This window comes from Macrobrachium nipponense, chromosome 34 (assembly GCF_015104395.2).
Source record: "Macrobrachium nipponense isolate FS-2020 chromosome 34, ASM1510439v2, whole genome shotgun sequence".
Lineage (NCBI taxonomy): Eukaryota > Metazoa > Arthropoda > Malacostraca > Decapoda > Palaemonidae > Macrobrachium > Macrobrachium nipponense.
In genome coordinates this window covers 2,780,741-2,792,365 of record NC_061095.1, presented here as the reverse complement: position 1 = coordinate 2,792,365, position 11,625 = coordinate 2,780,741, and the positions used below count along the sequence as shown (strand labels likewise).

Sequence of the window (11,625 nt, the reverse complement as noted above, 5' to 3'; positions counted from 1 at the left end):
CTTTCTTTTTAGAAAGTATAAGATGATGTTAATGTATATTGATAAATTTACAATACCTTATACTTTCTAAAAATGAGAGTTAGGTAATCATTTCTATAACTTTGTAAAGAGTTACAGAAATGGTTACCTCGCTTTCTTTTGGGAAGGTAAAGGATTTTATTAATGTATGACCTTATACTTTCATAAAAAGAAAGCTAGGTATTCATCATCTATAGCTTTCTACAAAGAGCTACAGAAATGATGACCTTACTTTCTCTTTTTTAGAAAGTCTGAGACGATATTAATGTATATTGATAATCATTTCATAATCAATATGCAATAATATCTTACAATTTCCCAAAAAGAAAGCTGGGTAATTAGTTTCTATAACTTTCTCAAAAGTTACAGAAATTTCTACCTGACTTTCTATTGGGAAAGTATGAAAGGATATTAGTATATGCTGGTACTTAACTTTCACTTGATAGCACAGAGAAATTATACATGAAATTGAACTGTATATATCTAAATATTATTGGCTTTCAATAGAACTCTGAATGAAATGACCTATGACCTAGGTTTTGGTGTGACCCAAGATGACACAAGGTACTGTCAATGACCCAATTTTGTCCTCTGATTTTAATAAAAAAAAACTTGATGTTATTTTTTGCGAAATAAATTCAACAAATTTATAAAGATGACATAGTAACTAATTATGGCTTCCAGAAGTGTACTTCATTCTCTTGTTTTTATATATTTTTTTTAAACAAGGGGCTTGTTGTGGACCTCTGGACTTTGTGAACCAAACCTAGACTGCTATCGTTGCTTATTTACTAGTTTAAACTCATTGCAGACGACCTATATATTGCAGTACTTGGCAACTCTCACGTGCAAAAGCTTCCAAGTTTTGCCATATTGCAAATATTTGAAACTGGCTGACCGGATTGTGTATGGTAACGCCCAAAATAGGGAAAGTTCTCTGCTAACGAACTCGATTGAAATAAATCTGGTTATGAAATAGCTTCTGGATAAATCTCCCCAACTCGTGGGGATTACTCTTACCCCGAGAAAACGTAAATTGGTAGGAAAATCAGACAAAGAAGAAGGAAGTCTGATGAAGAATTCTGGAGTTAATTACATGGGAAATGAATGTCACGCGAGGAGATCAATTTTGCGGCGATAATGACACATTCTAATTTCCTGTCTGTCAACTCTTCTAAATATATCTATTTACTGTTTAAGATGAGAAAGAGAGAGAGAGAGAGAGAGAGAGAGAGAGAGAGAGAGAGAGAGAGAGAGAGAGAGAAGGTACTCTACTTTCATCAGCAAATCTTAAGCAATTTCTGAGAAATGAAATGTACAATGCTAATCATATTAATCTCTTACCCCAAGCGCTCTCTCTCTCTCTCTCTCTCTCTCTCTCTCTCTCTCTCTCTCTCTCTCTCTCTCTCTCCATGAACCAGACATGCTCTTGACATTCTTTCCTTTGTGGCTGAGCTGCAGGCAAGCGTAAAACCGGATAGCTTACACTACCTGAACTGTTTAAACGTCCAAATAAGAGGATATGACGTCACGCGGTTCGGAATTTCTTATGGCAAATGACGGAGGAGGTCACGTGACATTTCCATTTTTAAGACTATTTCCTCATGGTGCTTAAGACTTACATGGTGCTTGCATATGCATAGTGCTTGCATTTGCATGGTGCATACACTTAAAAGGTACTTAAAAAGACCAACTTTGGTTTTATAGAAATATATTATATATATGCAGCGGAGGAGGTCACGTGACATTTTTCATTTTTAAGACTATTTCTCATGGTGCTTAAGACTTACATGGTGCGTGCATATGGCATTAGTGCTTGCATTGCATGGTGCATACACTTAAAAGGTACTTAAAAAGACCAAATTTGGTTTTTATAGAAATATATTATATATATGCAGAGAGAGAGAGAGAGAGAGAGAGAGAGAGAGAGAGAGAATCAGGGACTGGAAAAACAGTCTGCAATACAATACAACCACAATCACTAATCAACCATGACAACCTGATGATTGCGTCACAAAAGACTATATATATTATACCATTTTGATTACGCTCAGGTTGCCAAATCTAATCTGACCTTAATAATAGACCTTTCCAGAGTTTTATATCAAGTTCCAGCTCCATGCCTCTGGAAACAGAATAGCGATGACCTTTCATACCCAAATAAATCTCATGGAGAGGAGAGAGAGATGAGAGAGAGAGAGAGATGAGAGAGAGAGACGAGAAGAGAGAGAGAGAGAGAGAGACTTAAGTTGGGAATTTTTCTTAGAATACTATCAGTTATCACTCATACATATGTATTTGCAGGTGATACAATAGGTAAGGATGTGTGTGAGAGAGAGAGAGAGAGAGAGAGAGAGAGAGAGAGAGAGAGAGAGAGAGAGAGATTATTATTATTATTATCATTATTATTACTATTATTATTCAGACAGAACAAGCCTAACTAAAAGGGGCCAATGACTTGAAATTCAAGCATCCAAGGAATATTATTATTATTATTATTATTATTATTATTATTATTATTATTATTATTATTATTATTATTATTATTATTATTATTATTATTATTATTATTCAGAAAATAAACCCATATTCATATGGAACAAACCTAAAGGAGCCCCTAGCTCCAAATTCGAGCTACCAAACAATATGCTGGGACACCCTAACAACATAAACAATCAGGTAACTGTGATTGCATCATCATCTTCTTCATCTCCTTCTGCAGGATGCTGGGAACCTGGTTCTACTTCCCCGTGGCCGCCGTGCTCCTGGCGACGGCTACGACAGAGCCCCAGTACGGCTACAGGCCCCAAAGGGCGTGCTATCCTAAGACCCACTACGTGACGAAGTACAACACGAAGTACGAGGAGGTAAGTAAGGTCACACTCGTAGGTCATTTCGAATGCTGTTCGAGTTTGTTTTGATTTGGGAAGGAGGCTAACCGTCGTTCTTTTAGGAATTTGAATGTCAACTGGGAAGGCTCTTGACCGTCGTTCTTTTAGGAATTTTAATATTATTGTTTTTTTTTGTTTTAAATTTGAAAAGAATACTGACCGTCGTTCTTTTAAGAATTTTAATGTTATTGTTATTGTTTTGAATTTGAAAAGAATACTGACCGTCGTTCTTTTAAGAATTGGAATGTTATTAAAATTAAATGTGATCCATATTCCCTTTTTGTTTTAAAAATAAAAAGATATTCAACGTTGTTCTTTTAAGAATTAGAATGCTATTAATTTTTATTAAATTTGAAAATATAATCCATATTTCCTCTTAAGAATAATACGACTGGAATGTATATTAACTATCTTTCTTTTAAAAACAAAATTATCGTTATTTTATGAAGTATAAAATTAGATTTTATAATGATATGAAGTCGATTATTAGATTTTCGTTCGTATTTTACGATACGAAAATTCGTCTTTTTCTTATTTTAAAAGTCCTTTTATTGTAACTCTCTCTCTCTCTCTCTCTCTCTCTCTCTCTCTCTCTCTCTCTCTCAAAAATTTCTTTGGTCTAAAAAAGCTCGAGTTGCATTGCAAGATTTGCTCTTTTCCCATTAATAATAATAATAATAATAATAATAATAATAATAATAATAATAATAATAATAATAATAATAATAATAATAATAACAACTTCTTAATTGAGGTCCCAGCTTCCCAGCCGTACGACAACGTCTACAGCCGGCAGTATGTCCCGACAACAGATACAGCGGTCTACAAGACAGTCTACAACACCAAATACAACACGCAGTACGTCCCCGAGTACGTCACTACAACCCACTACAAGACGGACGTCAAGTACGTCACGGACTACCAGACCCAATACCAGCCGGTCTACAAGACGCAGTACGTCACGAAGACGGACTACGTACCCAAGTACGTGACGGAAACGGAGTACGAAACGGTCTACAAGACCCAGGTGCAGTACCAGACGGTCTACAAGACCGAGTACCAGCCCCAGTACGTCACCAAGCACAAAGTTCAGTACCATACACAATACGAGACGAAGGTTGTACCCCACTACAACACCGTCTACAAGACTGTTCACAGCTACAAGACGGTGTGCCCCAAGGGTGGGTATGGGCACGGATACGGGCAAGGATACGGGTATTAGAATGCCCGGATGTTGCAAAATTCTGATGCCATGTATCAGATCATCTGGATACTGCAAAATGTGTGTGCAAAGTAAACATCTATCAAGACAATGGTGTACATCAGACGGTCTTTTGGATGTTACGGAGAGGTCGTTAAGGTAATTGCAGACAGATTTATGGATTTTCTTTTTTCACTTTCTTCAGAATGCCCTTTGAAGGCTGAAAAACTTCAGGCATCAGAAGTCACTCTGGGTATTCGAGAAAGTTGTGGACATTGTAACCTGGACATTAAACAAACCTTCAGGTTATCAGAAGAAGCCAGGGATATCACAAAAGAGCCTCAGCTTGTTAGATCACCATCCATCTACTTCAAGACTTTGTGGATCTTTGTGGATCCGGTCATCTTCCAACATTCCGGATATCAGTAAAACCATCCGGATACTATAGAAACTTACGGATAAGAGAGGCTCTCGTGGTCAAACCTTTCACCTAATCACTTCACTTCATCACCTTGAACAATTTTTCTCACATAATATTTCTCGCAAATGAAACTCCAGAACGACTGTCTCTCAGGTTGTTCCTAACTAGAATCTATTTGCTATGCAAATCATCTTTCATTTCCTCCTTGAATAATGTGTAGTTAATATTGTCCTTCTCGTTATTTAAATATTACCTCATTCTCTCAGTCGAGTTACCTTTGTACCAAATGTGTATTTTAATAAAGTATGTGTTTCACTTCGGGTTTCCTTCTGTTAACACCTAGGTTGATTGACCTTACTTTGTCTGTTACGAAGCCTAGAGTCGTATAATCTACTGGCAACACACACGCATATATATACATACGTACACACACACACACACACACACACACACACACACACATTATATATATAATATATATATATATATATATAGTATATATATATATATATATATATATATATATACTGAATAACTGAATGATCAAACAATGCAGGATATTTAATATCAAAATTATCATTTAAAAAAACAACTGTTAGCGCAAACACCGAAGAAGTTCAAACCAAATTTAACTAAAACACTTCCCAGTACGAATCTACAATAGGCCTAAAAACACTACACAAGTAACCTACGACAATGCTAAAGGGAAATAGGCCTGCTGTATGAAAAGGACACAATAGACTTTTATTTTTAGAGAATTGAAAGAATTTTCAACCCAGTTTGAAAAACAAAACCTCATTTGACTTAATAATAGATTAAGGTATTTCGTCAATTGTAGACGTCAAGACTGGAGACTGTACGACCAAAATAAGAGAGATTAAAAAACAAAAATAACAGCTTGCTTATTCAGCAACTTACCGTCACCCCAGAATTGATGCGGATGAGTGGCCCACCCACCTCTCTCCTTTTTGGGGGATTGTGGTGTCATGATAGATGAACTGCCCTGTCAAAGGAATATTGAATAGCGTGAGAATTATGTATAACAACTGATGACGAGACGGGAATATGAATGATTAATTCACATGGAACATTACACGGAAATGATTGCAATGCATTGCTACCTTAAGACAATTCAGCTTATGTTTTAATATCTTATTTATATCTTTATTATCTTTGATATTATTTATTTATTAATTTATTTTTTATTCTGCAACTTCCCTTTTAAATCTCTTACTTCTTCCTAACGAACGCCATAATATTCTTTGGAATATTGAGTTTCAAGTTGGTGGCCCCTGTAGTGGGCTTGTTTCATATGAATAAGGTTCGTCTTCTGAATAATAATAATAATAATAATAATAATAATAATAATAATAATAATAATAATAATAATAATAATAATATTCTTGTAATATTCTTTGGAGGCCTGATTTCTAAGCCAGGTTTGAGTAGAGTCAAACGGAAGAGAATATAGACGGAGGTACAGTAAAAGGAATGAAAGGGGTTGCAGCTAGGGGCCAAGTAATGCCTAAAGTCCACCGTGAGAGGCGCACTGACGGCACTGCCCGCCCCCTTATGGGGTAGGGATCACCCGAAAATAAACATCAAGTGACTTGTGATCACTGTTTACGCACAAACAGCTAAAGTATAATCTGATAACATAATAAACATCAAATCAAACATCAGATGACAATGTTTAAACATTCAGGTCAAAACATCTGTTGGAGACTTAAACACAGCGTGACCTTAACCGATACAAACACTGTCATTAGAGGCGGAAGCATTGTGGCAGTGACGAAGCGAAGTAATGAACAGACGTCGAGCACAAAGCAAAACAAGGTGCGATCTGACCTCCAGCTTACTCGGGCAGCGCACTGAAGTCTACTGTCAAATAGAGCGCCGTTTCGCCAACGAAAATTGAAATAAATACGCTCTATTTTATTAGAAATTATATTTTCTGTACACTTTAACATTCATATTATTTTTTTTTTTTACATTTTCCGTTCTAATGAATAAATCATAAATATCCCATCCTGAAATTCCTGTATCTTTAACTCAACGTAAAACCCCTTTTTAGACTCCTAAACACCTCCCCCCCCACGAAGAACAACAACAACAACAACGACAACAACAACAAATTAGTTTATAGGCTTACTCCCCGAATAAGCGATAATGGTTTATAGAGGGTAGGATCGTCTATAAATTCTTTTTAGCAATATAGGAAAAGCTATATATTTATATATAATTCTCGAGTTACGGTATATGGAGTGAAGTTCCCTTAGAGTTTTGTGCAATTTCTCGTCCTAATCTATAGTTGAAGTTATGGTCATATAATATATATATATATATTATATATATATATATATATATATATATATATATATATATATATATATATAATAATGTAACTGACAAAAAAATAAATAAACAAAGTCTTAATATTCAATTATGAAAATAAACAGCATAGTCATATTTAAAAAAAAAATAATTAAAAAAATAAATAGTACTGACAAGATTAATTATGAATGATCTTATCACCATCAGCTGATTATGATAATAATAATGATTTAGTCAGCAACAAATAACAGTCATTCATTTTTAAAAAATGAATCTCGCGGAAGAGAGAATAAAGAAAACAGAGAGAGAGAGAGAGAGAGAGAGAGAGAGAGAGAGAAGAGAGAGTGCAATATCAGGTAGATAGTGAATACAATCCTCACGTACATAGGAAAGGAATAGAAAACGAGAATTGGAGAAAACGGAACTAAGGGGAGACTTCGATTGAAATTGACTGATACCTTCTTTTTATTTTTTATTTCGTGCGATACAGCGCGCAGGCGCGTTTAGATTATTCTCGTTGGAGAGAGAGAGAGAGAGAGAGAGAGAGAGAGAGAGAGAGAGAGAGAGAGAGAGAGAATGTGTTTTTATACGCAATATTTTTTGTTACAAGACAATAAAATACGAAAGTGAAATCACACCATTAGTTTTTTGTCATTCATTTTTTTTTACAATGGATCTTCAATGACTTCGAGCTTAAAAATGAAATAAAAAAAATATCGACGTGAGAGAGAGAGAGAGAGAGAGAGAGAGAGAGAGAGGATGAGAGAGAGAGAAGTATTTTTTTTTGCAGAAGGAATTAAACAATTTTTTGCACAAGGTGTTAGACAGAGAAAATAATAATAATAATAATAATAATAATAATAAGAATAATAATAATATAATAATAATAATAATAATAATAATAATAATAATAAAACATCCAGTTTTTCTTCACGAAAAGGCTTGAACTTCATAATAATAATAAAATAAATAATAATAATAATAATAATAATAATAATATTAATAATAATAATGATAAAAGCCATAAACACATGGGCAGTGCCAGTAATCAGATACAGCGCAGGAATAGTGGAATGGACGAAAGCAGAACTCCGCAGCATAGATCAGAAAACCAGGAAACAAATGACAATACACAAAGCACTCACCCAAAGAGCAAATACGGACAGACTATACATAACGAAAGGAAGGAGGGAGAGGACTACTAAGTATAGAGGACTGCGTCAACATTGAAAACAGAGCACTGGGGCAATATCTGAAAACCAGTGAAGACGAGTGGCCTAAAAGAGTGCTGGGGAAAAAGAAGGACTAATAAAAGTAGACGAAGACCCAGTAAATATACAGAGACAGGAGAAAGACAGAAAGAACAAAGAGGACTGGCACAACAAACCAATGCACGGACAATACATGAGACAAACTAAAGAACTAGCCAGCGATGACAATTGGCAATGGCTACAGAGGGGAGAGCTAAAGAAGGAAACTGGAAGGAATGATAACAGCGGCACAAGATCAGGCCCTAAGAACCAGATATATTCAAAGTACGATAGACGGAAATAACATCTCTCCCATATGTAGGAAGTGCAATACGAAAAATGAAACCATAAACCACATAGCAAGTGAATGCCCGGCACTTGCACAGAACCAGTACAAAAAAGAGGCATGATTCAGTGGCAAAAGCCCTCCACTTGAGCCTGTGCAAGAAACATCAGCTACCTTGCAGTAATAAGTGGGTACGAGCACCAACCTGAGGGAGTGATAGAAACGATCAGGCCAAAGATCCTCTGGGACTATGGTTATCAGGAAACGGATAGGGTGATACGTGCAAATAGACCAGACGTGACGTTGATTGACAAAGTCAAGAAGAAAGTATCACTCATTGATGTCGCAATACCATGGGACACCAGAGTTGAGAGAGAGGGAAAAAAAAAAAAGGGATAAGTATCAAGATCTGAAAATAGAAATAAAAAGAAGCAGGATATGGGATATGCCAGTGGAAATCGTACCCATAATCATAGACACTAGGCACGATCCCAAGATCCTGAAAATAAAAGGAATCTAGAAAGCTAGAGGCTGAAGTAGCTCCAGGTCTCATGCAGAAGAGTGTGATCCTAGAAACGGCACACATAGTAAGAAAAAGTGATGGACTCCTAAGGAGGCAGGATGCAACCCGGAAACCCCACACTATAAATACCACCCAGTCGAATTGGAGGACTGTGATAGAGCAAAAAAAAAAAAAAAAAAAAAAAAAAAAAAAAAAAAAAAAAAAAAAAAAAACAAAAAAAAAAAAAAAAAAAAAAAAAAAAAAAAAAAAAAAAAAAAAAAAAAAAAAATAATAATAATAATAATAATAATAATAATAATAACTAAGGAAAGCTAATAAAGACCTTTACAGTAGGTGTTCTTTGACACCCAAAAACTCGCCCCGAAAAAAACTCACGCCCACCCCCACCCCCCGTCCCCCCATCTCATTCACCCCCGCCCCAACCCACCCACGACCCAACGTCCAAGAGTAATAAAATAACTAATTTTCACGATCTCCCACGATTCCAGGAAGTGAAAAAATATATAATGAAAAAAATTAACAAAAAACAAAATCTTGGCAATAATGATTTTTCCAAAACCACTCTCTCTCTCTCTCTCTCTCTCTCTCTCTCTCTCTCTCTCTCTCTCTCTCTCTCTCTCTCTCTCTCAGAGGAAAAGACAACTTGAGCAAAAGAAAGCACTTTGTGTGTGTGTGGGTGTGTGTGTGTTTGTGTGTATATATATATATACGGAAGAGAACTGTCGTTTCACCAAGACATTTCTTTTCTGGTCTCCTTGCAAGTTGGTTGTTGTGGTTGGAAGGAAGCTGAAGAATCTGTCTGTGTACATATGTGTGTAGGTAAAGTTGGTGGCGTTAATATATATAACCTATATCTATATCTATCTATCTATCTATATATATATTATATATATATAGATGGATAGATAGATATAGATATATATATATATATATATATATATATATATATATATATATATATATATATATATATATATATACTGTTCGTCAGTCTCATTCATTATGCAAATGAATACACTAACTCATACATGACAACCTTTCAACTACTGTATACATTTAGTTGTAGAAAAGAATCATACGTTCATAATCCCACTTTACATCTGGGAAGTGGAATAGACGCGACTTTGCACTACCCAACCAAATGTGACTCACTTTTTTTTATATTTCTAGATTCCAGATGGCAACCAGATGGCTCCTTTTAATCTTTACTGTAGTGACAGCAGCAGCAGCTGGATCCAAGGGCGTTCTAGCTGTGCCTGAAGGAGGAGGAGGAGAAGGGGGCCACGGCGACGACTACAGATCCTTCGGACAAAGGGAGAACGCCCTAGATGGAGATCATCACGACCAAAATGGAGATCTTCTTGGAGGGGACCATCTTGGGGTTCCTGAAGAAGGCGTCGTCTACGACGCCCTTGAAGACATCTACACCTCTTCTCCTGAATATGAGGATGCTGTGAGCGACCACGAACCTCCTTCCGTAGCAGGCTACAGAGGGAACGCCCCTGGCTACAGTTCGTCTCCTGTAGGGTACGACAGCAGCCAGGATGATGATTATAGATCTCCTGAGGAGGTCCCTGACTACAGATCTTCTCCTGTAGGGTATGAGGATTCTGGTGATGACTACAGTAACCAGGCCGATACGTACAGTTCTCCTGAAAGCTATAGTGCCCAAGGGTATGGGTATGACGCCCCTGCAGTCAAATACGAATCCCCAGAGTTGCCCCAATGTCCAACAAAGACACTCTACACCACTAGGTATCAATACAAACTGCAGAAGGTGAGTATTGTCGAGTATCTTCAGATCTCAGATTGGTAGTGGTTACCAGCCCGCCCCCGCCCCCGCCCCACCCATTTATTGTCCACCCCACAATAACCCCCTATCCCAGGACACCGCCCCCCCCCCCCCCCCCCCCCCCCCCCCCCCCCCCCCCACACACACAAGCCACTTCATTCAGTCACTTCTTGCACCTGGCACCGAGATAAGATAAACCACAATGGAGGTATTGTTTGGGAAAGGGATTGAAATGAAGTTGTTTTTAGTTTTGCTAGAGGAGAGATTGGAAAGTTTCCAAGACACAGATGTGGTTATTACTTAGAAAAGTGAGATAATACACTTACAGGTATCTAGACGTGTTCACTACTTAGAAGAATCAGATAATTATACTTCAGAATAACAGAAGTAGTCTTAGAATAGGCCCATTTCACTCAGAGTTTTCAGAGCAGTAAAACAACCAATAAACTTTAACAATATTTTATTCTATTGCTTTAAACAGTTACCAGTCCTCCACACAGTCTACAGCGAGAAGTACGTGCCCACGACGGTCTACGAGCCAGTCTACGAGACCGTCTACCACACTCAAGTCAAAACGCAGCTCGTCCCAGAGTACGTCACTACTACGGCGTACAGCAAGGTGGTCACTTACATCCCTGACTATCAGACCAAGTACCAGACAGTCTACAAGACCCAGTACCTTGACAAGACGGAGTACGTCGACCACTACGTCACCGAGACGTCGTACCACACGGTCTACGACACGAAGGTACAGTACCAGACCGTCTACGAGACTGAGTACGTGCCACGGTACGTCACTCAAACAAAGGTTCAGTACCAGACGCTGTACAAGACGCAGTTTGTGCCGAAGTACCTAGAAGCTACCCAGACGGTTCTGACGTATAAGACGGTCTGTCCTGTGAAGGGGCA

The 11,625-nt window shown here is 37.2% G+C and overlaps 2 protein-coding genes across 2 annotated transcripts in view; both read left to right on the top strand.

The window, feature by feature from the left end:
- Nucleotides 1–3,657: 3,657 nt before the first annotated feature.
- Nucleotides 3,658–4,846, top strand: LOC135207756 (adhesive plaque matrix protein-like; the record flags this gene model as incomplete). Its single annotated transcript, XM_064239582.1, has 1 exon — nucleotides 3,658–4,846. A coding segment is annotated over one exon (474 nt), but the record flags the coding sequence as incomplete, so codon positions are not given.
- LOC135207755 (uncharacterized) overlaps nucleotides 4,222–11,625 on the top strand; it is a 7,501-nt gene continuing 97 nt past the window's right edge. The window contains exons 1-3 of the mRNA XM_064239581.1: nucleotides 4,222–4,535; nucleotides 10,095–10,701; nucleotides 11,198–11,625. The exon at nucleotides 11,198–11,625 is cut by the window's right edge and continues 97 nt beyond it. Of these exons, the coding sequence (XP_064095651.1) occupies nucleotides 4,222–4,535; nucleotides 10,095–10,701; nucleotides 11,198–11,625 (1,349 nt within the window). The remainder of the gene's footprint in view (nucleotides 4,536–10,094; nucleotides 10,702–11,197) is intronic.